Source organism: Oryza brachyantha, chromosome 10 (assembly GCF_000231095.2).
Source record: "Oryza brachyantha chromosome 10, ObraRS2, whole genome shotgun sequence".
NCBI lineage: Eukaryota > Viridiplantae > Streptophyta > Magnoliopsida > Poales > Poaceae > Oryza > Oryza brachyantha.
The window spans coordinates 15,463,437-15,491,012 of record NC_023172.2 but is presented as its reverse complement, the minus strand read 5'-3'; the positions used below and the strand labels follow the sequence as shown (position 1 = coordinate 15,491,012).

The window sequence follows — 27,576 nt, the reverse complement described above, 5'->3', positions numbered from 1 at the left end:
GATTCTGATGAGTGATCACCAGTTACCCTCTTCTTGGACAACACGGTGGCTGGCTGGGATGAATTAGCAGCAAGGCTGGCAATTTGGACCTATGCTGGTTGTTGGACACAGCTGCATCAAGCATGACAAGGCAGGGTGTTGGTTTGCAAAGGGCAACTACTCCTCTTTCTCTCTAGTGAAAGGGCATGAAAAAGTGGTTGAGCCATTCATCTCCAGGGCATGCATGATACTGCCACATAACAATTGTTGGATGTGATGTCTTCAAGGATGGAGAAGAACATTTGAGGGCATGGCATCAATATGTGCCACATTGCCTTTCCTTGGGGTTGGTTTTGGTTGGGTCCCCTGTTGCTGTTTTCATGCCCCAAGTTGGGAAGATGATTTGTGGGCTAGGGGCATGCAAGAAGGGTCCAAACACCCTCTCATGCTGGATAGAGAATCTGCTAATAAAGAAACGTGTCTGGTATGGCATGTAGATGAGCCTTTTGCAAGTGTAGGTGTTAAATTGGGTGTTATGGACCAGACAATGCCATGGCACCTAAAGTGTGAGCTTCTATTCTTACAATGAGAGGGGATAAGAAGACATGGTAGTGGCAGGCAGGCAAAGTTAAAAAAAACAAAGAACTCTAGTCATGCATTGTATGATGATGTTGTAGTACACAGAACAGTTGCTAATGATGTGCTGTGACTTGTAATGGGCTCTATGCCTATGGGCTATGATCATGTGCATGTCATGAGTGATGATGCATGCTCACTCATTTCTGTGAGCAATATCTGCAAGGACTCCAAAATGCAGGTTTGATCGTTAATTATGGTTGGTTGCAAAGCATTTGAGAAAGAGAGATAATTCTATAGCATCATGACAGCACATTTTTTAGACAAAGCTCATACATCTAATTGAAATATTTAAAGAGATATCGATGTTCAAAATTCTAATTATAAAATCTGCCTCCACAAATTTGTTTTCATGAATCATAACTAGCAGGGTCCAAATAGCAGAAAGTAAACACACTTCATTGCGTACTGTTCTATGAAATACTTTATATTTAGCCCCTCATCTTTTCGCTTACGCCTATAATTCTAAGCCAAAATTTAAATTTTACAACTTAAATTTAGATTTAATTTTAGAAGGTTTTCGTTATATTTTATGTTATAGCCTTTTTTTATATAGCTAAAAACAGATACATAAAAATATTATCTATAAATTATTTTTTAACCGCTAATAAGTGGTTTCGCTTACGCTTGATACGGGCGAAACGATGAGGCTGCTTGGATCCAAATACGTAGCAACAGTTATCTGCATCTACGTGCCATAGGCGGTAACGTACCAGCGAGTGAGGTCGTCGCCGGCGGCGAGGGGAGGGGCGGAGAGCCTCCCTCGCTGGCACGGCGGCGCCATGAAGACGTTGGTTGTGTGGTCCTGGCCCTCTTAATTGGAAGTATGGAACATCAACCTCCCGTCTCAAACGATGGCGTACCAAAACACGGCTGAATTTGAAGGTGAGTAAAGAAGAAGATAAAAGATGTAAGTTTAGGGCACCATTAATGTACATCCCACAACTAGTGGCTTAAGCATGAGTTATTACTCGCTCTAGTCAGGTTTATTTGACTATTCGGAAAAGTATTTTAACTTATTTTTTTCGTATTTGCTCGGTCTAAACGTCAATTAATTCTGTTCAAAGGGAATATAAATTTAAAAATGGATTAATAGGATTTTCTAAAGTAACTATATTTTTTTAAAATACCGTTTAACGGTTCAGCGTGCAGATTACGAAAACCGAGCGAAGTTTTCACCCCAACCATCACACTCAAATACGTTCAACAAAGCAAAGTGCTAGATGGCCTAAAATACATAACGATCCAACGGAAGCAAAATGGCCCACCCAAAAGATCTCATAATAAATAGGACAGCCCATCTGACCCAAACCGGTAACTGAGTTGGGCCCGCCATACGCCACAGCCATTCCCCTCCGGCCCAGTAAGGCCCGTAAAAATGCAATGCACTGCACGGCACAGCGTGCAGGCAGCAGCATTGATTGGCATCATGGCAATGGAGTGTCCGTTGCAAAAGCGTCAGTGACGCTATTACTACTTCCGGTGTACGTGAAGCCGTTGGTTGCATTGCATGATCCTGACAATCATATCGATCCATAAGCATGAACACGAACAGATCGATCCAGCAGCAAACACACAAAATCAATTCGATCATGGCGTACGTACGTTAGTACGTTAACGTTACATATATTCAACTATCCAAATTAATAATGCATGCTTCAATGCTCAGGGCTCACTTGCACAACATGAGGAATAGAAAAAAAAAGAATTGAAGTGCAATATGAACCCAAATTCTATTGATTTAAAAAATACGAGAAAATTACGTGATAACTGTTTGAATGGAGGACGGGAAAAATGCACGAATCGAAAAGAGATAGATATTTTGAAAAAATCCAAGAGATTGGACTTTATTATAAAAATCCTTTAAAATTTCTATGTTTTGAGGCATTCTTAAGAAATTTTAAAGAAATTTAGAAGAGTAATTACTCTGTTCTAAAAGACCATATAAGTTTTTTCTCCATATAAATCTAATCCTTCAAAATTCCTACAAAGTTTATTGGTTCCAAGGAGCCCTTAGCTCGCAAAGCTTTCCTTCCAGGGATCATTCATTCATGGCGTCGCGACAGCAACAGCGAGCAGGAGCAGAGAGCATGAGCCGCCATCATGGCGGCATCGGGATCGGGATCCGCGCATGTGATCGGCGACGTGACCATCTCCTCGTCGTCGTCGTCCGGCCGCCGAGCTAGGTGTAGCTAGCTCGTCGCTTTTACAGCTCACAAAGGCCGGCGTCCCGGCCGGCCACGCGGTGGAGGATGGAGCCACTCATGGCGGATAAAATATTGGATCCCGAGCTCGGAAAAGGCGGATGGCGTAGGTGAAAGTGGTGGTGGTGTGGAGCAGTGGAGGCCATGGCGGAGACAAGCCCCAGGAATCTTCGCCTCCGCGCCCCAATCATGGCGCCCTAGCTTCTCTACTTGTTGCCTCGCGCTCTTCGTCTCGGCCTCCTATGATCGTTTCTCTCGACGACGACGGCGGCGGCGGCGGCGGCGGCGGAATGGAGCTGGAAGTGGAAGACATGGTCGAGTGGTATCAATGCGGTGTCGGGTCGGGTTCGTCGGCGACGGGGGTGGAGCTGATGCTCAGGGAGCTGAGGGCGGAGCTGGAGGTGGAGCGGCGGATGCGGCGGAAGGCGGAGGCGCTGAGCGAGGTGCTCGCCGTGGAGCTCGAGGAGGAGAGGCGGCGGGGCGGGGCGGCGGAGGCGGAGTGCAGGAGGATGCGGGGGGAGGTCGGCGAGATGCGCGCGGAGGTGGAGCGCGCGCTGGAGGAGATCGACGAGGAGCGGCGGATGCTCCGCGTCGCCGAGCTGTGGCGGGAGGAGCGCGTCCAGATGAAGCTCGCCGACGCCAAGGCCGCCATGGAGGAGGTGCTGCGGGAGATCGCCGCCGCCGAGCTGATCGACGCAGCCGCAGCCGTAGCCACCGCCACCGCCGACGACAAGAAGATCAGCAGCACCAGCAGCAGTCCGACGACGTCGATCAAGTCAAGCCCCACGAACCACCAGAGCCAGGCGACGAGCGGCCAGCTGCACCGGCGAGAGGTCGCCGGCGGCGAGAACCCGCACATCGCGAGAGGGATCAAGGGGTTCGTGGAGTTCCCGAGGGCGGTGCGCGTGCGGCCGCGCGAGGAGAGGGTGGATCTCGTCTCCAACCTCGAGTGCCAGCGCGCGCAGCTGCGCGCCCTCACCCGCCACCGCAACCCTCCCGCCGGCGTAGGCCTCGCCGCCGCCGCCGCCTCACATAGCCTCGTCCTATAATCTACTCCTAATCTAGTGCTTACTACTCCACTAACTAATGATGATGTATTACTAATACTGTGACTTATCAAGTGATTCAAGTGTCTCTTTTAAGTTCTTGTGTTCTTGGCAATCTCTTGCCCTCTTCTGTTTCTGGGCATTCACATTTTGACACCAGATTACTTCCCCTGTCTATGAACTACCCTTGCTCTTGTAAAAGATTACACTTTTGTACAGAATCATGTCAAGAACCACTGTGTGATTATGCATGTTGCTAACATGTTTTACATGGAAACTTTTGGTACTCCATTAGCCTACCAGAGAATTTACTGTAACTATAGTTCATCTGTGACAGAATTGCAGCAGACCACATGAGGAAAATACAGCAGCACAACCATCTGGTTAGATAGGAACAAGTCATTTTTCCCAAGTGTGCAAAGTATGGGAGTGACTAGTGACTACAGTTACAACTCAAACTACAACAAGTATGGTTAAAAACTTCATCTTTTTTTGCTCTAAAACAACTCAGCTACGTGCTGGCTGCAATATTGGCAGATTTGCATTCACCTTGCTAGAAGAACTCAAAGTCCAGGTATTTGCCTCCAGACTCCACCTCTGGCGGCCCTGCCATCATCCTGTTGCTGCTGCTGTTGTTGCTGTTGATGTTGCTGTGCATTGTCATCTGCACGGTGTCGACTACCGGCGGCGGCGGCGGCTTGGACGGCGGGGCGGCGACGACGATGGGCTCGACGGCCCTTGGCACGCCGGGGGGAGTGCTGCATCGGATGAGCGCCCAGTTGACGCCCTCGAAGAAGGGGTGCTGCTTGATCTCCGCCGCGCCGCGCTTCACGCCGAGCCGGGCCTGCGGCTCCTTGGCCAGCAGGCCCCTGATCAGGTCCCTGCCGGCGTTGCTCGTCGGCGGGTAGTCCGGGAACCGGAGCTGCTGCCCGACGACGTTGAACAGCGTCGCCCGGTTCGTCTGCCCCTTGAACGGCGTCTTGCCGTACATGAGCTCGTGCAGGAACACGCCGAACGTCCACCAGTCCACCGCGCTGCCGTGGCCCTCCCCCTTGATGATCTCCGGCGCCAGGTACTCGTGCGTCCCCACGAACGACATCGACCGCGCGCCGGTCGGCTCCACGACGACCTCCGGCAACGCCGAGGCCAGCTGCTGCTGATGCCTCTGCCTCGGCTGGCTGCTCTTGGACCTCTTGCTCTTCTGGCCGAACAGCTTGGGCATGAAGCACGTAGGTTGGATGCAAGCAGCAGGTTGGGCGCATGACTGCGCACTGGCCCTCTTGGGATCGGAGCTCAGGGATGACTTGACCAGCGTCGGCGAGACGGCGCAGCGGAGCGAGAGATCGAAGTCGGAGAGCATGATGTGGCCGTCGTCCCTGACCAGGACGTTCTCCGGCTTGAGGTCTCGGTACACCACTCCAAGCATGTGGAGGTACTCCAGCGCAAGAAGCACCTCCGCGGCGTAGAACCTGCAACCCCCAGGAAAAGAATCATGCTTCAGTTAAGCAGAAGAGAAGAATATGATGCTAGGAATTGAGCCAATACAGGTTTGGTGGATCAAAGTATCAAACAAATGTCATGAAGAAGATTATAAACATAATACATCACAAATCTTGGACAGGATGTTTTTTGTTTTTAAAACAAGAATGTAGACAGATTGGATAGGATGTCTATGTTACAGATACCTAATTCGAACACAAATGGGTCTTTGGGGAAAATGCCATCAACTTTATCATGACAAAATGCCACTGGGACATGATGTTTAGTCAGCTACCATTGTTAGATTTTACTACCCTGCTCCATATCATAAAAAAGAGGCAGACAAATAAAATGGCTCACTTTACAAGTCACAACATAATCCATTCACTGTAGCAATAATATGCTACTAATGCCAATTGAAATGCTGAAAATTCTAAGCTATTTTGTTATGGCAAGATTCAGTCTTGCTGATCTTTGTTTTTCTCAGAGAAGAAAAATCTGCAATACTGAAGCATTGCTGCAGTGAACTCTGAGCAGCCATACCTGAACTTGTCGGCTAAGAGAGAACGAAATCAAGACCTAAACATCGTGTATTTTGCTTGCTAATCCTACCAAGATGAACAGCTTAGAGCAAGGAATCGAATTAAGGTCGAGTTGGAAGTACCTCGCGGCGTGCTCGGGGAAGTGCTTGCCGGGCTGGCGCTGCCGGAGGGCGTGGAGGTCGCCGCCGGGGCAGAACTCCATGACGAGGCAGGCGAACCTTTCCGTCTCGAAGTGGGAGTAGAGGGTGGGCAGGAAGGGGTGGTCGAGCAGCTGCAGGATCTCCCGCTCCGTCTGCGCCCGGCTCAGCTTCCGGCGGCTCTCCAGCGACGCCTTGTCCATCACCTTCATGGCGAACCACGGCCTCACCGCGCCAGCGCCGCCGCCGTTGCTCAGCTCGGACAGGTACACCGTCCCGATGTCGCCGCATCCGAGGCGGCGGAGCAGCCGGAAGTTGCCCATGGCGAGAGGGCCGTCCCGGGCGCGCGCCGCGAGGATCGCTTTCCACCTCGGGTCGCCCCCCTTGTGCGGCTTCCCGCCGGAGCCGGTTCCGGCGCCGGCGCCGGCCGTGCTGTGGCTCCAGCCGCTGCCGTCGCTGGCCGCGCTGCTGCTGACGCTGGTCTTGGCGCTGAGGCTTGTGACGGTGCAGCTGGGCGCGATGCTGGTGACCGTGGCCGCGGCGCCGGAGCTGTCGATGCTGCTGTGCGGGCTCGCGGCGCCGCTCTGCGTCGGGGACGCGTCCCACACGATCACCGGCTTGGCCGGCTTGTCCCGGCCATCCACCGCAACGAACACGGTATCCATCTCGTCGACCGGCTCCGGCGGGTGGCTCGCCCCGGAGAAGGAGCTCCTAGGCGTTGCGTCCCCCTCCTCGTCCTCACTAGACGCAATGCTGAGCCTCACCTGGTCCAGCTGAGCAAGAACCTTCTTCTCCGGCAACTTCCCGCCGCGATCCGCATCCACAACCCGCCCTTCACCGCCGCCGCCGCCGCCGTCCATGTGGAACTGAAACACCTTGGGGAGAAGCTGAAACTGGAACTGGAAATCTTGGTTGGCGGCGGGCGGCAGCTGGGAGCGCGAGCGCGCGTGGTGGTGGCTTCTTGGCGGCTTGGCGTGCAGCGAGCGTGACGGATGCATCTCCTTCTCTGCTCGGATTAATGGAGGTGCAATGCAACGGACAAAAGAGGTTGGGGGAAGGGACAGAAGAGGCAGCAGCAGCAGGAGCAGCACTGCAGCTGCAGCAGCTGAGCTAGAGAGAGAAACCGCAGCAGCAGCAGGCGTTGCAGGCTTTGCAGAGGAGAGAGAGAATGCGAGCTGCAGAGGAAGAGAAGAGCTGCTGCAGTGCTGCTGATGTCTTCCTCTGCTTCTCCTTAGATTTTGCTGTTTGATTGCGATTCTTATATTACCGTTAGTGAGGAACCAATACAGGTACTCCACTATCGGGTTTTGGAGCAGGTTTCGCTTGAAATGGTTCAGTTCTCATGTTCCAAACAGGTTTAACAAGGAGTAGCACCAAGTGACAGTGATCCCAAGTTATTTACTACCGTGGTTCTAAAAATTGATAGGGTGCCCAACAACATATTTGTAAATAAGAAATAATTTATAAATAAAGATTTTATATGCATATTCTCAGTAATCTAAAAAGGCAAGAGTGAAAAATAAACTTCGGTGAAAAAACCATAAAATTAACTCTAAGTTTAAGGTAAAAATTTAAATCTTGGTTTATAAGTATAAGCAGAAGTAAAAAAATAAGGAGTGATAGAGTTGAAGCTGTGGTGGAGTAACATCCAATTCGCATTCTAGATTTTGAATTATTGTCGGCAAGCTTTCTAAACTCACAATCGCTGTGTTACATGTACAAAATTTTCTATATACAAGTTCCTTAGAATATCTTTTCTAGAAGTTTTCAATGATTATGTAGTAGTAGGTAATTCATTCATTTGTATCGTTAAATAGCTATCACAAAATCTAAGACAATCCAAAAAAAATCTCATGAGAATCAGACGGTGCCTAAGATTGTTAAGGTATGTTTTATATCGTGCACTAAAATAAGAAGGCTACAGATTCTCTTCTACGGGAATTCAATAGTTAGTAACATGCCAAACAAGCCTAAGAACTCAACGGGGCCAAACCCTAAATTTTCAGGACAAACTCTTCTGATTTATCCAAACCAGCTGTCAATATTGTACTTACAACGCAAAGGGTTATGGAGTGCTCGTTTTTTAATGGAGCAGTAACCTTGTGCATGACTCATTTCATTGGCATGATGCTGTGGCTTACTCTCTACACCTAACCTAAAGAACTTTGCTTTATGTTTCAGTTTCCATGGAGTAGTACACTCCATCTTGCTAAATATCATTGCTGTGAGCAGCATATTCTTTACCTCCAAAACAGTCCTTCCTAGGGATCATCTCGTTCAAAACCAACATTCCCTTTATTCTAGAAAAGGGTGAAAAAATAAGTAAAGGGAAAGGAGACCATCGCCAGATTCCTTTCCCTTTCTTTCTTGAAAGAAGAGAGCATGTCTTTTGATGATTTGATCCAAGAGAGATTGATGTTGCATTTTTCGTAGATTTAGCTGAGGCAAGATCGGTCAAAGGGGGGGGGGTGCTTACCTGTGTGGTCTCGTTCTTTCATGCGCCGATTTCACTTTGTCAGTGATCAGGGTAGTGGTGGGCAAGTGTGCTACAAGGTTGCTGCTGCTTCGGTAGGGATCGATGGAGCTTCAGCTTGGATCATGGGATTCATGGTACATAATGTGATGCATCCTTGTTTCCTTTTCCCTAGTTTTGTTTGTAGTAGGAGCAGCGACTGCCGCAGTAGTTGGAAGAGTGCTTTCTGAATAAGCCAGAGAAATGACAAATAGCTTTTGACCTGTAACCATCACAGGAGAAGAGACATCAACTGCAAGCCTGAAACATGCACCTATGAAGAGTTAAGCCAAAGCAATCTTCTCTGGGAACGACGACTGCCGGAGAGCTGGTTGTTGTTGACCATGAAATAGCAAAAAGACGAGCCTTCGAGGAGTATGTGGCAGTTGGCAGACAGTCTCTATAGGTGTTTGTTTTGATGAAAAATGTTATCAACATAGCTAAACAGACAATTGTCCATCAAATTTAGCACTACATTGCAGCATTACTACATCAAACAAAAAAGAACGCCTGGATATGCAGGTTTTGCCGACTAACTTTAATTTCGGTTGGTGCTATCGCGTGTTTTTGTGCGAACATATAGTAGCACAGTTAAAAAAGATTCATGATCATATCAAAAAATTTTGCATCCAACAAAGGACAAGAAATATAATAGCAAATCATTAGACAACTAGACTAGATAAGTCTACATATGTGTGTGACAAAATTGTACAGAATTATCTGTGCGACAATCTTTCGGAGACAATCCTACCCATTACTGAATTACAGAACAGGATTATGTCCAAACAATGCCCTTACCAGCGATTCAGTGAAGAGTCCGAAGAACGTTAGCACTGGCCATCTTATCTTCTTCATGCAAAACCCCAAGCTAGCCAACCACCACCAGATTCAATCGCATTCTGAAAGTTAATCAAGGAATGTATGAGCAATTCAGCATTGCCCTCAATCACCATCCACACGAACTAGATATCGACAGCCCATTCAGTGGCAGTGTGGCACACATGAGCTCTCACACATCAAGGACTAGAGAAATGCCACCATACCACACGAACTAGACCCCCGCACGTTGACACCGGAGCCAGTGATGACCGGCGGTGATGCCTATCATTACCTCTGGCCATATGCGCGGAGAAATCTCGGCGGAGTCGATCGATGGCGGCGTGGACGACGCAGGTGGGGGAAGGGTAATTCGTGAAAGGGCACCATCGTCGCCGAGCAGCACCAACGACCTCTCCTCTCCTAGCAGCGAGCTGTTGCGGGTGCCCTGAGATCCCGATTCCGGCCAGGGGAAGCCAAATCGCCGGCGGAGGCGGCGGCGGAGCGGCACCGGAGTTGGGGCGACGAGGGCGAGGTGAGCATGGTCGACTACGTGGAGCATCCTAGGCCATCCATCTTGATCCGACGGCCATGAGCGCGAAGGAACAATATTTTTGGGAAAGTAGCTGGGCCTTGGGCGCACCACGGGTTGGTCCATGGGCCTTTACACGGGCCGTCATTATTGGGCCGGCTGGTAAAATGGGCTGGCTGGGAGAAACAGAGAGCCAGCCTGCTAGTGATATGGCCTCAAGTTTGGGCTGGCTGGGAAAATGGGCTGTACCAGCAGTTTGGGCCGGAAAGGGATTGCACGTACTGGACTAGTAAATGGGCCGTTCGGTCAGACCAGACATGGTAGTCCACCAACACAACTTCTGGTGGTCATGAAAATGTCCATGCTTATGCTTTATTTTGGTTGTGCCAAGTAAACCAAAATTTGAATTTTATAGCTTAAAATTATGTTTAATTTTAAGTTTTTTATTTTAGTTTTTTCAACTCTTCTTTTAGAACACATAATAAAATTTATCCATAAATTATTTTTAATCGTTGATAAATCGTTTTTACTTATGCTTATAAAAAGCAAAAAGACAATGTATGATTTATCATCTACTCTCTGTGTCCACAAATCATTTTTAGTTTGTTTAATATATATTAAGATTGGAAAGAAAAAATTCGGTGCCCCAACGATGAAAGGGTGGTTGAGGAGGGTAAGATAATTTTTCTACTGGGTATGATTGATGGAAGAAGTGATCTCTATCGAATGCTTATATTTGGTGATAAATTTTAAACACCGCATGCATGTATTTGTAGACAAAGAGAGTACAAAGACTTTTATTGACTTGCCTTAAAAATAATCAACTTCTTATTATGTGTGGCTATTTTTTGACGGTGGTCGTTGTTCTCAATTCTCACGTGGATCATGCATAAAAAAATATATCCACAACTACTGGTAACAGTACTTTAATAAATAAACTATTAGTACCATGTACATAACACAAGTCCCAAACGGTGAAGCATCTACTCTTTCCGTTAGATTTTAACTTTATGTTTGTTTGTAATGTTTGATCACTCGTTTTATTAAAAAAATTTAAAAATATTATTTATTTTATTTATTATTAAAAGTAGTTTAAGTATTACTTATAATTTTTTATATTTGCACTGAGTTTTTAAATAAGACGAATAGTTAAAAATTATAAGTGAATAGTCGTAATCTCATATAATATATGGACTGAGGGAGTAGTTAGTAGATTTTTTTTATTAGAGCTAAATGTAAAATAAACCATGGCCTAGCACGTCGTTAGCGTTGAGCACGTTGCGGTTTGGTGGTTGGCTGTCTCTGCTCCACTACCAGCAACCACTATGCCACTACGGCATGGTGCATTGCGAGAGATCAATCGAGCAGCTAATCTTTGCTAGTGTCATCGTCTCCGACAATAATATGTCCAATTGTCCATCCACTACACTGACCGCCGTTAGCCAGCATCCGCACGCGGGAGTGGATTATCTGACTGGCTCAATCTATCAGTAAGCAGTATTGCTACATATATACTCTCTCCATATTTTCATTTATACGTTTGATCATTCGTCTTATTCAAATTTATATCCAAATATGTAAAATTATAATACATACTCAAAGTTTCTATAATAATGAATCATATTATAACAAAATAATTAATAATTATATATTTTTTTAAATAAGACAAATAGCCAAACGTAGATCTAAAAGTCAACGGCGTCATATAAAAAAAATATGAAGGGAGTAATATTGTAAAGGATCTCATTTATCTACACGCATACACTTTGCCGCTGCTCAAACCACGCATCCGCGTCCACTTGCATTATCACTGCTCAAATCAGCAGTGCACGTGGTAGGGGTTTATCATCCCAAGTTGTTTCGCTTATACCTTTATTGTTTACTTTTAGATTTTAAACTTTAATATAGTCTTCGAGATACTACTTTAATCAATAATATTTATTAAGATAAACCATTTTGAATGAAAAAGTTGTATGTTATAATCATTTTTTAAATGATAAATCTAATAACATTATCCTTACGTGATTTGAACATTTTGATCTTCTTTAATAGACAAAGTTTAGAATGTTTGACTTACAGTTATATTTTAAGATGGATGACGTACATAATATAAGAAATATGTCTTGCCAATGATTTAAAACTAATTTTTAAATAAAACTTTTATATGTGGTATTAATTACTAAATACAAATACTAAAAATAAACTAAAATACTGTCAAAATAAACTCCAGAAATAAGTATCCCTGAATATTGCCACGGCTGTCCTGGTCGCTGTTGCCCGTATTTTAGTTTCGTAGCATTCAGGCAACGCAAAACAAAACAAGCATTTGAACAAAACTCATGTGAGTAGACGAACGGATCGTATTTGCAGCTTAATTTTGTTTGACTGCTTAATGTCTTCGGTTATGTCCAACTACGTCCATTCTAAAAATATAAGCATTTTTATGATTTAAAATTTATATCACAATATAATTATTTTTTACTGATTTCATAATTTTAATTTTTATGATTATTTAACCAATCAGATAATTAGAAAGAGAATCTAATTAATTAAAAATACAAAAAATGACAACTAAAATGGCTAAAGGGAATATTTTGACATCTTCTTAGTCTACGCTAAACAAACTAAAAATTATATTTTAAAATGGACGAAGTCATAGCAGTTGGTATTTGAGCTACTTGAGCAATTCGTGCATCAAACCGGTACCGCATGTCGCATATACTATTTTGGTGCATGATGATGCACACATGCACCGAGATGATATTTATTCTTTGCACGATCATGAGTGCTTGACTGATCCCGTTCGATCGGATTTCGCAAGGTCCAGATCGAGCCAGCAATTTGATAAAATCCATCTAAATTTGCCGCCACAATTTGCTACAAGTAATGCACACCAAAACTATATGCATCATAGATCCATATCACGACTACATTAACAAGTTCCTCCGTTTTTCTTTTTCAGGAACAACAAGTTCCTCGTTGACTCGACCATGAATTACAAAAGCCATCTTCTGCACGATGCGAAGGCACCAAACAGCAACATAATATTTCTCCCAATTTTTTTTTAAAAAAAGTAAAGTTGGATGCACAAATTAGTGCGTTGGTATTATCAGTATCAGAATACTAATCTTGCTTTAATTTTTAGTGTTATTTTTATTGCCTAAAGTATTTTTACGATATATCTCGCAGTAGCCTGATCCGATGAGATACTGTAGCTCATCAATAAACACGTGCGGATACATCTGAATTACGAGTTATTAAATACCAAAAGTTATGTACTAGTACACGACAATGCATGCATGCTACAGTAGTACGGTGCGACCAACGTATGTTTGGTCACGTGGGGCTAGCCAAGTAGCCGTACTGCCCCTCCGCTCCGCCGCCGGCGACGTTGGCAGTGGCGGTTCGCGGCGTGGCCGGCTCGAACCCGAGGACCCTGGCGCGCTCCACGTAGGCGCGCTTCACGTTGGGGCGCTGGTAGGTCAGCAGACGCGCCACGCTGCGGCTCGCGTCGGCGCGGAACGGCCGGCCGGAGCCGGCGAAGCCGTCGAGCAGGTGGAGGTACGCCTCCAGGTCGTGGCAGCACGCCGGCCCGGCGTCGGGGCGCAGGCACGGGGAGTCCCGGCTGTCCAGCCTCAGCTCCGCGCCCGCGTGCACGTGCCCCTCCCGCGCGATCGCCGGCGGCGCGCCCGGCACGCGCGTCACCACGTCGCCGGCGTTCACAACGCGGAGCACGTTGACGCCGCGCTCGTGCTGCAGCCGGTCCGCGAACGCGCGGTTGCCGGTCTTCGGGCCGCCGAAGGACACCACGGCGATAGGCGGTGGCCGCCGACGATGATCCGTCTCGTCGCTGTCCGCGTCCGCGTCCGCGGCCAGGCAAGCGCTGAGCTCGTCGGCGGCGAGGACGGCCAGCGACGCTCCGAGGCTGTGACCCACCACCGTGATGCTGATCTCCTCCCCCTTGTATACCTCCAAGAGACGCCTCACCTCGTCGACTATGGCGTCCGAGAGGCTGGGCACGTGGTCGCCTGCCGTCTTGTACAGGCTCAAGAACCCCTTCGCCACCTTCGGCACGTTCTGTGGCGACCTGCCATCGCCGTCGTCCACCGGCACGAGTCCGGCGCGGAGGTTCTCGGCCCACTCGGGGCACGTCGCCGTGCCGCGCAGCACGATGGCGATGTCCCGGCGGCCCATGCGCTGCACCTCGCGCTCGTTGTCGCAGACGGCGACGTAGCCGACGAAGCTGGAGCGCTGCGTGAGCCACCTGGGCGCCGACCGCCGCTGCGCCCACGGCGGGATGGACAGTGACGACGTGGCGAACAGGCTGCGCGTCGGCCGGTACGACCGGTCGGGGAGCACGAGCGTCCGGTGCTGGCTGCACTGCGACGCCGACGAAGACGACGGCATGGAGTGGAACGCGGTGTACGCGGCCTGCACGAAGTCGCCGTAGCGGAGGACCTCGCGGCGGAGGTTCTGGTCGAGCGGGTCGAGCAGCCCGTCCCAACCGCCCTCGCCGTGGTACCTCCGCCACTCGTCGGCGATGGAGCCCTTCGGCGACGGCCGCGGCGAGAGCGTGAGGAGGCGCTGCAGGTGCGCGAGGCTGCGCGGGGACATCTCGTCGACGGCCGGCTTGCGGGTGAAGGGCAGGAACGTGGACAGGTTGAGCGCGTTGAGCAGCCCGCCCCGGGCGCTCCGGTCATCCGGGGTGGCGGCGCCGTCGTCGTGGATGTCGTCACCCGGTAGCCGCTCGCGCTGCAGTGGGAGAGGGAGCGGCGGCGGCCGGACGAGGAGGCGGTCCAGGTTGGCGAGGTGCGTCCTGGTGGAGACGGCGCTCGGCGCCGCCGCGGCCCTCGCGTTGGGGTTGAGCGGCGAAGGCCGGGTGTGGCGCGGCGTCGCGGTGACCGTGGCGGACATGGCCGGGAGCGCGCGCGACGCAGACACGCGAGCAGCGCACCGGCAGGGCAGTGTCAGGACGGCACTAGAATGCTCGCGAGTGGCGAGAGTGCGCTCGCGGGTGTCCGGCTTATAGGCGGCGCGGCGTGGCGAGGCAGAGACGGCACGACGCAGGAATTTTTTTATTTTTTAAATCTTTTTCATAAATAATTTTGTTATTAAACGTTGAAGAAAAATATTTTCCCCGTATAAAGTTTTTGGTCATGGCAATTTTGGTGATTTAGCCAGATAACGCTGTCACGTAAAGTATTTGACGTGGCAGCGTTATTTTATCACGTCGATGTTTATTGCGTGACCAAAATATTTATACCGTGGAAATATTTCTTTCAAGATTTTTATAATAAAGTTATTTATTAATTTTTTTTAAAAAAACTCCACGATGCAGCGCGGCGACATGTGGATCATGTGTGCGGTCAGTCGTGTGCTTTGTGTTGCTATTATTTTGCTTTGGAAATTTCTGTCGTCCTGGCTGACTAACTTACCACACTTATTGCTTATTGGCGCCCTTTTCAAAAGCTCACTTAAAAAAAGGCTTAAGCAAAAACTTCGAAAGTAATGGAGATCAGATCACCGTCCAAGACTAAGTAAACTGTAAACAGTCATAAACTAATCAAGTCTAAGCAAAGGTTAGTCGTAGTCTTGCCGACCAAATTCCTGAACCCTTTGTGCTGCGGAACATAGACCGTCCTCCATAAGTGGAGTATATGGAATCCACATTGTTTGGGTTTATCGTGTGAATTTTTGTCAAAATTTAATTTTTAAAGCTTAAATTGGTTAAGTTGTGCTGGGCTCCCCATCTTCTCAGCTTATATTCATGTGCACATCTTCAAACTTTATCGGTAGGAAAATATGTTTTAAAAAAGACAAACTTTACTACAAAACACTCGAAACATATTCGACACCGAGAAAACGTGACTCTATTCTCTAGCAAACTAGTGAATTTAGAGTTGATTTAAATTTTTAAACTTAGGTTTGGAGTTGATTTTGAGATTATTCCATCTTAGTATATTTTTTAGCCTTAGTTTTCATACCACTATGAACACATATATAAAAATTTTATTCGTAAATTATTTTTCGTTTGTAAATATGCCGTTTAATTTTTTTTGTTAAGATAAGCCCCGGAAACAAGACAAAAATAATGAATCATTGCTACGAAGCACTTTAGATGAGGGGGAAAATCACACCTCATCTTTTTATTTATGCCATGCTTATAAGTTAAATTTAAATTTTTAATCTTAAATTTAGAGTTGATTTTGAGATTTTTCACCATAGTTTATTTTGTGCCCTTGACTTTTAGACCGTTAAAAACACATATTGAAAGATTTTACTTATAAATTATTCTTCATCAGTGACTATGTCATTTAACTTTTTTTTCTTCATAAAAGGGCCGAACAATTACCCCAACGGTACCTACGGAGTGGCACGAGGGGGCAAACTCATCATATCTGCACTGTTCCTCTCTCCGTTTGGTTCGAAAATTATAAAAAATGTCTTTAGTGTCCAACAAATTACACATTTTTAAAAATGTTCAAGAACCAAGTCATGTTTTTAGGATGTCAGACAGCTAATTACATTTGTTTTTGTCATGCCACATATTTTGCCTTTAAACAATCGTATTAATCTATTTATAAATCTTTATGATAATACTTAATTAATTAATCGCTGTTACATTAAGGTGGTTCCGTCTGAAGAGGTTGGGAACATCTCCCCAATTACACATCAATAGGACTCCCCAATTACACATCAATAGGAGTAACTGGGTCAGTGCATAATTAATTAAATATTAACTGAAAATCTTTAAACCATATGAATATGATTATTTAAATTGATTTTTTATAATTTTTAAAATACTATACTGCTCAATAGCTCGAGAAGAGTGTAGGGGAAACGAGTGGGTAAAAGTGGGGAAGATGATTTGTCGAACGCACCATACCTTTTGCTTAACAACGGAAAGCTACATAGTATTTCGCATGTAAAGCCCAGCCCAGTTGTATGAAGGCATTCGGGCCTATAGAGGCCGGATGGGCTAAGTATACTGATCTCCAGGTAGCCCCGCTTTAATTTACTAGAAAATATCATTTGCCCCCCCCCCCCCTCCCCCAACTATAGGCGCCGAATTTGATTTTTTATTCGTCAACCATAAAATCAAAATAATCAAGTGCGATGCATCTCATATCTCTCAAAATTGGTATAGCGTCCTACGACAATAATGGGTCTGGTTTTTACTAACGTGAGGCAATAGGCCAGTTTGACTCGGTCATCGTCTCGTGTGGCACTGACGTTATATTAGAAGCATAATTAAAATATTAAAAATTAAGACCCATCACTATATGTCATTCAAACGAAAAGATAAAAATATTATGGGACACACGTATCAATAGATCCTACCCCTCCACCTCACCATCTAGAGGGAGGAGGGAAATTGTGAGGTGAATGAGTGTAACCCATTGACACGTTGGTCACGTAATATTTTTTATGTTTTCTAGACTGATATATGAACCCATATATCTTACTTTAATTTGTATTTATTTTATTTTTGTTTTTAGTGTCATAAGCTTCTCACGAGATAGTTACGGAGATAAACTAGACATGGTAATGCCATGTCAATAAAAGCCGGACTCAATATTGTCTTAGAAATTCATTTGCATTTATTTTGAGAGATGAAAGATGTCTTGTACTTGGTTTTACGGTACGGTTAAGTGATAAAAAACGAACTCGATTAGGGAGCCAAAAATGACATTTTCTTGTGTAGTGTTGTCTACGTAGAATTACAATGTACCTGACGCATGCATTTTGACCGTCTTTTATGCAGGCGTTTGTTTTCTTCTTGTTTTTTACCCAGTTTCGTAGTGTGGCGGCTGTATGATATTCCTAGTTTCAGACGAACAAGAGTAACACTAAGGCCAAGTTCGACTGTGGGGTGGTAAGTTAACTTAACTTACCTAGCACGAAAAACATTGAAAAACATAGTAATAGATTAGTACATGATTAATTAATTATTAATTATAAAAATATAAAATAGACTAATATGATTTTTTAAGCTACTTTTTTATGAAAACTTTTCGCAAAATATACACTGTTTAGTTGTTCGGAAAACCTAAGTATGGAAAAAGAGAAATTTGGATTAGATAACTGTGTCGAACGCGGCCTAGGAGTGATCAGTAAATCCACTTCAGTTGCTGATATTACCGAGTAAAAAAAAAGGACGTGTATAAGCGATAACGCACGAGATAGCATCGCACTTTTTCAGGAAGAGTGACCAAGAGGTGACATATATGAGGCGAAAATGCGGGTCATATTTTCGTTTTCTTATGAAAAAGGGGTAAATATTATATTTGTAATATATATATATATATATATATATATATATATATCCCTAGCGATCTAAAAGCAAAGATTTAAAAATAACCTACGATAAAAAATTTAAAATTAACTTTAAAGTTTAAGGTTAAAAATTAAATTTTGACTTATAAGCATAAGCAAAGCAGAAAAAAAAGATGAGTTTGAAAGACTCCTAGGTTACTATTACTCACTCAAATACCTAGATTTTTTCATCGACAGTTTGTCACCTCGAGGAGACCCCGATGAAATCCATCGATTTCAAATACGAACGGATTTAACTTATGCACGGTGATGACAAAAGATAAAAACAATTGATATGAGATATTATGGGTAAGTACGATAACAAACTATATGTCAACTATTAAGGTCTCAGTGAAGACAAGAGAAAATAAAAAATAAAGATTATTGACTATTATATAATATCTAGCCCTACATATGTCCTAATATTAAATACATATTATTATATAAATGATAGAAATAGATCGAAGAAAAATATTAAAGTCAACCTTATATCTAAATACTACATATTAGCTTTAATATAAACTTGCATCTTATAATTGGTTCGGCTATTAAACTCGCTCTCTACCGGAGAGTACTACTACCAGTTCTAATGGGAGTACGTACTATACGTCTATACCTCGTAAATGGCGTAACTATACAGTACATCATGCATGATTGGCGGTGCTGCTAGTTGCTGTGCATCGACAAACCAAGTCGCTGATCAGCTACGAACACTCCCATAAACTGCTACAGGTATCTTTCCTTTTTATCTTCAGATTAAAAAAAGAATTAATTGCTGATATCTGTATGCTAGCTAGCTGCAGTACCTATACATTTCCGACCATATACATGCGTACGCCATCAAGGATCGATATGTTCAAGGGATATCTTAGCTATAGCAGAGATATTCCCAATGTGATGGATCGTGATATTTATGCCCACAGATAGGAGTATGTGCAACCCATGAGCTCGTGGTATCGATCGACGAGATGCACGGTGAAACAAACAAACGAACGAAATGGACGTTTTTCGTACGTGCGTTCGTACAGATATGAATATCTGCGATCTGTTCAGCATCGATCAGCTAGCACGTGTGGAATATTCCAAGATTTTATTATGCAGTTGTATTGACATCATACAGCACTACACAATTTATTTGTAGACTTTGGCAATTTATCTTTCTTTTACAAATAATAAAAATTATCAAAGTGTACTTACGGCTTATTAAATATAAAAGCAAGGCTCTCATTGATGGTATGCTATCCTCATATGTTTATGCTTAGAGCTAAATTTTAGATTTTTAACTCTACATTTGTAGTTGATTTTAAAGTTTTTCATCGTATATTATTTTTTAGCTTTTGTTACTAACTTTGTTCCTAAATGTTTGACACCGTTGATTTTTTAATACACGTTTGACCATTCATCTTATTTAAAAATTTATACAATTACTAATTATTTTTATATCATTTTATTTATTGTTAAGTATACTTTTATGCATATATATAACTTTACATATTTTTAAAAATTTTAAATAAGACGAATGGTCAAATATTTATAAAAAAATCAACAACATCAAACATCTAGAGACGGAGGGAGTATTAGATAACTAAAAACATGCATATAAAAAATTTATCCATAAATTATTTTTTGTTATTTTTTGTTAGTAAATATATCGATTGTTTTTTGAAAAAAAAAAGAAAAGATGACCCTCTAATCCATTAAGTGTAATTAGTGATAAGTATATAACATGAAAAACAGAAGCGAGTGCCAAGAACTTGGCGCGAAAACTCCTGGCAACAATTAAACTTAGCTCTGAAATTTACTTCAATACCCAGACCAAGGCGATTTTTATGTGCATTTCAAGGCAATTTGTGACGCAAGTGACGACGTCACTGCTTGATCACTTCAACACATACTCGAAGTGTAGAGCTAGCTGCTCCCAGCCTCCCATCCTACTACTACTACGAGGAAGCCGAATCAAATGACATGGATGGCATCTTCTCTTGCGTGACAGATGATGATGAGGTCAACGAGCCCTGTAATTGCAGGGAACAATCGGATTCGTCCAATTACACATACAATACCAAAACACAACCAAAATTTGCAAACTAAGCTTAGATTGGTTAGTCATCCTTGTGATAGAACTTGCTAATACGGTTAGATATTGGTGACCACATTGACATCTAATTATTTTTTAGTGGTATGCTGTATACCATCGACAGGGAGACGATTTTTCTGCGGAAGATGATGTACTCGTCAGCAACAAGATGTTTTCCATGGCATAATTTTGCTAAATTAGAAAATATGTCATTCTTACCACGTGTCGTTAACTCATATTGCCCCGCATGTCAGTGTAATACGCATATCTCAAACTTTATAAAATTATAATGACGCGGTTACAAATTTTCCTATATAATAAGCCTTCAATAATGACATGACTATGGTTTTTTTTTTCAATCATAAGATATGTTACTTTAGGTGCTGCTTGTTTTTACATAATATTATTGTAATCTAGCTTATTGAGACAAATTATTGTAAACTGAATTATTACAAGCTGAAGTAGGTAATGTATGGTATGATGGATAATTAATTTAAAATACATAAGGTAGTGGGTCTCCACTCAATAATCTGAAAAAAAAATCCTTGGAAAAACGTATCAGATTAAAATAATTCAAGACTTTAGATTATAATAAGTTGACACGATAATGTAATTATTTGCTTTAGATTATTTCTATAATTTAGATTAAAAATAATTCTAAACTTAAACAAACGGTGCGTAAAGTCTGGGGGGGGGGATCCCAGTGATATGGTGAGCATGCACCCGTATTATATTTTAAAAAACAAAACAAAACTAAAATTTGCAATTTTCTAAGTTTCAAAAGAAACCTTTTAAAAATACATGTATATGTTACCAGAAAAAAATAGACCTCTATAAATAAATAGAGGGAGGAGTGAGCGCAGCAGTAGGCTCCAAACCATCGAGGCGCTCAATCCCCTCGCGGCTTCGACACCCGCCACTTTCATCTCACCACCAAAAGCGACCACGCAGCGACCGGCCGCCGATCGAGATGGAGAAGCAGGAGGAGGTGGCAGCGGCGGTGGAGAGGAAGCCGCCGCCGGTGATGTTCCGGCTGTTCGGCGTCGAGGTCCGCGGCGGAGTTGACGAGGAGGAGTACGACGACGAGGGGGTGGAGGATGGATTCCTCAAGAAGAGCTCCAGCATGCCCAACCTCACCTCCATCGACCCGCTCCTGCCGGCCGACGGCGGCAAGCGGCGCGCCTCCGACGACTCCGAGCTCGCCTCCGGCCAGCAGAAGCGCCGCCGCCGCAAGGTGCAGGAGAGGAAGAAAGGTGAGCAACAGCAACCGCCCTTTTCTGTTCTTGCACCTACTACTGTTCCACACTTCCATTATCTGATTTCTTTTACTTTGAAACTTGAGGTCCCTTTTAGTTATTGATGCAATCTGATGATTTGTGAGAGTAAAAATGTTCTCTTTGATTGAGCAACCAACGAAATGAGCTAAAAGTTTAATCTTGCAATAAAAAAGCTAGCCTTTGTGCATAAGTCAATTGGTCAACATACCTCTCACAACTGAAAGTAATTAGTCCCTGTTGATTCCTCTGAAGATCATGTGACAATTAATTGGCTTGCTTGATTGATCTCTGAAGGAATCCCATGGACTGAGGAGGAGCACAAGAAATTCCTTGATGGGCTGAGGCAGCTGGGGAAAGGTGACTGGAGAGGCATCTCCAAGAACTTTGTGACCACCAGAACGGCGACCCAGGTGGCCAGCCACGCCCAGAAATACTTCCTCCGGCAGATCAACCCTGGCAAGAAGAAGCGCCGGGCCAGCCTCTTCGATGTTGTCTCTGAATACAACGATGATCAAGTCAGTGCCATCTTTGATCAGATCCACACATATATGCAATCATTCATCAGATCTTGTAGCTAATGCTCTCTTTTGGCCCCTGTGTTTGCAGCTCCCAAGTCCTCAGAGTGTTGGAACTAAGCCTGCTCCTACTCAGGAGATAATCCATACAGACCGCGGCGATGTCCTGGTAAGTTTCAACAGATTTGTTTGCTTCCATTATTTATCTTTTCAGTTACAAGCAGATTTAGAATCACCCAAAGCTAGTTAGCATAGTTGTAAGTTGAAACAAACAATCATATTTGAAGACTGAATCTTTAATCGTACTGCAGATACCAAGCTATCCAGTTGCTAGAGGCTTTAGAGGTGATAGCGTGCAGGTAAAATTAGGACCTTTGCATCTGAGAACATCTTTATGTAACTCAGAAACAGTGTGACCAAAACTAGCACAAACTGATCCTTCTGTCAGGTTGATGAACTAACTGAATATGTGGAGAGATCAAAGGCTGTTGAGGAGATGTCGCTCTCTATGGTCTCTGGACTGGAGATGGCATCATCATCGATCAGCAGTCTAGAGCTCAGTATTGCGCCTCCTCATGGCGCGATCGAGGCCATCAAGGTGCTGTGATCCAGATGACATTCTTCACCGAAGGAATCTGGATCGGCTTCAGCTACCGTTCTTCGCTGCCATTGTTGTTGTCGTCATGCTAACTTTGTATTTGGATCATGTGGCGTTTCTTTCAGCAGTTTATGTAATACAAGTGAGAATGTCAGTACCTTCCGAGACATGTTTAATTAAGCCTTGGTAGGTTGGTATAAGTTGGTGAAAAGAAAACAGATAGTAGTCTATCTGTGTATTGTACGGTTGCAAATTGGAGTATAATGGATGCAGAAATCATGAAGGGTCTCCATCTTGTTCATAACTCTAGTTTGTTTCCTGTTCCCGTCACAGGAGGCAACTAGGACAGCTTGTGCGGCTCTGATGAGCTTCCAGTGCTTCAATTATTGGACCCTTCCCCTTCATGTCCATTCAGTCCTTGTAAGTTGTGACCCACCATTTGGCCCCAGGCAATCCCTTCAAGCTACTCTCGTCCAAAACACAACAATCTTCTTGTCATCATGCATTCATTCTACACCTATGTCTACTTCTAATTCTAACAGCAGAGAATGAAAGCCAGTGAAGAATCATGCAGAATTCAGATTTTCATTTTACTGTCAGGACATGTTTGTCATATAGAATTTGCATGGGAGGACTCAACACAACAGTGAGCTACAGCTACTCCACAAGAAGAAGCAGGACCAGCTTTCCTTGCATCAATAATGGCCCAACTGTTAAGATCTATAGACCTTCCAAGATAATGGATGCAGGAATCAATCAGGCCATAGCTATATGCTATGCAGAGTCTGTCTACTGCAGGCTGTGTGGGCAGTCCCTGTAGCAGCATAGGAAGGGAAAAAGGAGATGATGAGATGTGGTCGAATCTAGGCCAGGATATGTGGATCTTGATAGGATAAGTGGTCCACGAGGAGAAAACACAAGCAGATGTCAAGCACGCTGCACTGCTGCTGGGTTTCAACCTTTGCAAAGATGCATGCCTAGGTGGCTCCCAACTGAAAGCTTTGCTGCTTGTTTTGCATGCTTCGAGCTACCAAAAATCCCTGCAACAACTAGATTTCTTGGCCTCTTCGATCGTCGTCGTCGGTGCGTGCCATGCCCCCACCGTTGCTGGTGCAGAGTCGACGGCAACCTATCGACAAAAGGAAGGAAAGAGAGAGATGCAAAAATAAAGAAATGGACGCGAGGGTCATAAGATTGGGAAAAATATGATCTTCAGAGATAAGGTGGAGATCCTTTTTCGCGAGTTGTTTTCTTCTTTTCAGGGTTCTCACAACTTTTGTTTCTCGAGGTGGCAAATCAATAGAATAATGTCACTAGCAGATGAGGATATTGTTGTTTTGTTGGTGCTAAACCTCGTTGGAGATATTGCGCTGCAAATAATTGACAAGATCACGAGGTGGATCATTTCTGATCAGGAAAAATTACCCATAAATAAATAGACGGACACATAGATAGATCCTAGTTTGGCCTAACTTACCCATCAACGAGAAGAGCCAAGGAAATTGGCAACAGCAACCGACCATCTGGTCAAAATTTCAGCCACTTGCACGAGTTGAGCACCAAAGATTCTTATGATTTCTTGAGTTATTGTAATGGAAGACTGGTACTTGTATCAAGTTAAGTATTAGTATTCCTTAAGTTTGAGGTCAAGTCGTGTCTTTGTGATTACGCTAGCGAGCAGCTTCCTAGTACAAGAATCTAGTCAAGAAATGCTAGTATGCTGCAATGAACGAAAGCATGGCAGCATTTCCTCCAAATTCCCAAGCCATTGCCGGCTCATCAGCTCATTTTCTAGCTTTGTTCAGTCAACGAGCTACTTGCCGAGAAGTTTGAGAAGAGTAAAAAATTATAACACTTTGCTGTTTACTCTAGTGAAATTGCATAGGAAATTCTCATAGCACAGGTTACTTACTTAAATTGACTTCCTGGGAATGAACACGGCTTGTCTTTGCTTGAAGTATCCAGGTTCCAGGGCGCTGACTTTGTTTGACCCTGGTGTCAAAATGAGCCATGAAATTTCAGTCCGCGGCTCCTGCAGTGGGTTCTGAAAGTCTGAATATAAATGTGTTACTGTCAGTGAGAAATTTTTTGAATCAAAATATGCAAATCCGATCTAGAAACATAAACATGGAACTAATTATAGGTCTTTGCCTAAACTGTGGTTGGCTGCATTGTTTTTTCTTGTTTATTTAGTACATACATGATGGCATGGCCTGGACTCTGAATTTTTCTGAATGCAAATGCGCGATAAGATGATAGGACATCTTGTCACTACAAGTGCCACTGCCGATTGATCATCATGTCAGTGTAATCTTCACAGTGAGAATCGGAAGATGATTGCTGGTAGCTTCTCCAGAAACCTTAGCATTTGACACTTCAGGACGCCGGCAAAATCGGTTTGGTGCTCAACATTTCAGACATTTCATTGAACCACCATTATTCAGAAATCAGAAACGCTCGAGCATTTGTCTGAAAACCATCAACCGGTGAAGGTTCATTTGGACTCGATGGAAGCAAGCCGGGTAAGGGGCAAGGAGCCGGCTACTACGGCCGGCAGACGAGCGCGAATGCGGAGGAGATGGCGGAGGTTGAGACATGGATGTACCTCTCAAGGAAAGCCACGGGTTTCTCTCCTGCAAGGCACGGCCGGGCAGCTACTTGCTCTCTCTCTCTCTCTCCGGCCGGAGGAGGAGGGGATCTGACGGGTGGTGACCAAAGGAGAAGCCGCTTAAAGAGGGCGGCGGCGGCGGGCGGCGGCAATGTAGGGTTGATCAGGTCGCCGGCGACGTGGAGGATCCTCCATGTCAGCCGCCATAGCCGCGACGTCCAAGTAGGAGGAACGGGAATATTTCTGGTAGCGCCGCGAGGGCCGGAGGGGTGGGGCACCGCACCCTCGCCGCCGGCGCCGGCGGTGCGGCCGGAGACGTGGAGGGAGAGGACGGCGTTGGCATTCTTCCAGAAAAAACCCTGAGAAAAAATTCATCTGAAAATATTAATAAAGAGGGTCTTTCTGAAAAATGTTTCGGCCAGCCACGACCACGTGGCGAGCCCACAGCCGTTGGATCCCTTTCTTCTCCACGTGAACGCCGAGACGCCGCCGGATGACGGCAATCTCGAGGTCCTCGCTACCGCTGTCGCGCGTGAGATCCTCCGCCGCCTCCCACCTCGTCCGCGCGGCGAGCATGGCTAGCATTTGACTGGTTCTTCTTCTCCGCCTGATTGGGTTTTGCAGTGAGCAGTTTTCGAACTTGCTTCGATTTGTGGATTTTTTATCTAAGCCTTAAAAATGCAGCTTTTCTGATTGGAAAAGATTCATCTTTGTGACTGCCACGTGCCTGCAAACAATGTGATTTCAGCCGCTGATCTTGAAGCTGATGCTATCTTCTTCCTTCGGTTTTTCAGGTTCCAGCTAACAGGAGTTGAAAACTTGAAATGCAGTCTTGTTTCAACCTTGTGAGATAGAGGACAATGCTGACTACGCCTGATGCCTGATGGTGCATCTCTGTGCAGTCGACAATGTGCGTGATCCAGAAACAAATCCAAAGTATTTGCGCAAACGGGCAGTACAATTGGGTGAACAGATGAAAGTTCAGAAACAGAAACTGTACAGATTTCAGATAGGATGTACTTCCACACTCCGATCATCAGCACCATACGAAGAAACGGCAATTTTCTTGGTTCAATGCTCACACCGTGGTCATCCGTCTTCTATGTATAAGGAGGATAGCCAATACTTAATCTGAACAATGGGAGTGATTCAGAAATAAATCAGCTGCTTTCATGCATGCAAACCGGCAATGCAATTGTCTGAACATATGGAAGTAGATGGGAGACAGTCGTCTGACATACACAAGCCTTTGAGAATGAATGGTGATTAAAAGTTGTCAGGAAATTTATGTCCAAGAAATTCTACTAGCTACACTAGGATTCTAGTACTCCATTAGAAGCTTCCAATAACAATGAAGGTCCTGAAAGAGGATTTCTTGTTGTGTTATCAAAGGTTAGCCATATGTTTGGTTTGTACTCAAGTTAGATTTTAGTTCAAGTACCAATTCAGTGGCGAATATCAACCAATGGTTTGGTCTGAAGCTGCACCTCGCTGAAACGTTTAACCAAGTTCCATGATCTCACGCTAGGATCTTGAATAGTTTGACACTTTGTATCTTGATTTAGTTGGGTTTAATGCTCGCGGGCTACTTGGAGTTGGAGCAAACATTTAGGTCCCATTTGATAGGGCTCCAACTAATCTAGGAGCAGAGTCTGCAGTGGAGCTGTGGAGCTGCTCGAACTCAGCTCTACCTTTCTAGTTCATTTTTCAGATCACTCCTGCCTGCTCCATTCCTATTTTGCATGGAACTGAAACCGTTTTGTTGGGCTACAGCTCCCAGAAGAGGTGAAGCTAGAGCTAGAGCTGTGCAAACGGCCGTAAGTTCTGGATTTCAGATTTTTCAGTTATGGCTATTATTGGACAATACTTAACTGGAACTCTGAATCTCTGTGTGCTTAGTTTGTTGATTTGGTCTGTTGTTTGGCGTCGATTTTCTCTCCAGCTGCTTCTTACTGAAACACATTGGCTCGATCACCATGATGAATTTGAAACACATGGGCGGTAGCATGGACCAATATATGCTTGCTGCAGATTAAGCTGGAAGCCCTGTATTGGATTTTGTGGTGTTACATGAAGTGTCGGAAGCAGATTGAGAAAAGGTGGTATACAGGAAGGATGATATATGCTTGCTGCACCTTCTGAGTGGTTGTTGTGTTCAGTGTGAGGAACATTGTGAACATTTCTATTACTAAAGCAAGGAGTATAGGAATGTACAGTTTGAGAGGATTTCTGAAAGTCCTTGGAGTACTGCAACTCTGCAAGTCAAATTCAGCTGAACTGAAACCTTAACCACTGTCATGGC

At 44.7% G+C, this 27,576-nt stretch overlaps 4 protein-coding genes and 1 long non-coding RNA gene across 6 annotated transcripts; 2 read left to right on the top strand and 3 right to left on the bottom strand.

Moving 5' to 3' along the window:
• The first annotated feature begins 2,636 nt into the window (after positions 1-2,636).
• Positions 2,637-4,031, top strand: LOC107305192 (protein BRANCHLESS TRICHOME). Its single transcript, XM_040528216.1, has one exon. The coding sequence runs from the start codon at positions 3,062-3,064 to the stop codon at positions 3,866-3,868; it is 807 nt and encodes a 268-aa protein (XP_040384150.1). The 5' UTR covers positions 2,637-3,061; the 3' UTR covers positions 3,869-4,031.
• Positions 4,032-4,136: 105 nt separating this feature from the next.
• LOC102721962 (serine/threonine-protein kinase D6PK-like) lies at positions 4,137-8,545 on the bottom strand. 2 transcript variants are annotated; one of them, XM_040528215.1, is made up of 3 exons: positions 8,500-8,545; positions 6,009-6,898; positions 4,137-5,334 (listed from the first exon to the last, which is right to left on the bottom strand). In XM_040528215.1, exons 2-3 carry the CDS (start codon positions 6,881-6,883, stop codon positions 4,419-4,421), a joined length of 1,791 nt encoding a protein of 596 aa, XP_040384149.1. In that variant the 5' UTR covers positions 6,884-6,898; positions 8,500-8,545; the 3' UTR covers positions 4,137-4,418. The 2 variants fall into 2 exon arrangements, with proteins under 2 accessions (XP_040384149.1, XP_040384148.1); XM_040528214.1 differs by lacking the exon at positions 8,500-8,545 and having other exon boundaries at positions 6,009-8,274.
• Positions 8,546-12,754: 4,209 nt separating this feature from the next.
• Positions 12,755-14,926, bottom strand: LOC102721680 (phospholipase A1-Ibeta2, chloroplastic-like; the record flags this gene model as incomplete). Its single annotated transcript, XM_015841594.2, has 1 exon — positions 12,755-14,926. A coding segment is annotated over one exon (1,707 nt), but the record flags the coding sequence as incomplete, so codon positions are not given.
• A 5,243-nt stretch (positions 14,927-20,169) lies between these two features.
• Positions 20,170-25,609, bottom strand: LOC107305172. The gene is made up of 3 exons (XR_001551276.2): positions 25,272-25,609; positions 24,579-24,718; positions 20,170-20,214 (listed from the first exon to the last, which is right to left on the bottom strand). It is a non-coding gene; the product is annotated as an uncharacterized LOC107305172 (long non-coding RNA).
• On the top strand, positions 21,134-22,954 carry LOC102721397 (transcription factor MYBS2-like). Its single transcript, XM_006662541.3, has 5 exons — positions 21,134-21,529; positions 21,848-22,068; positions 22,160-22,237; positions 22,380-22,427; positions 22,517-22,954. The coding sequence occupies exons 1-5, from the start codon at positions 21,247-21,249 to the stop codon at positions 22,673-22,675; spliced, it is 789 nt and encodes a 262-aa protein (XP_006662604.3). The 5' UTR covers positions 21,134-21,246; the 3' UTR covers positions 22,676-22,954.
• Positions 25,610-27,576: the final 1,967 nt, after the last annotated feature.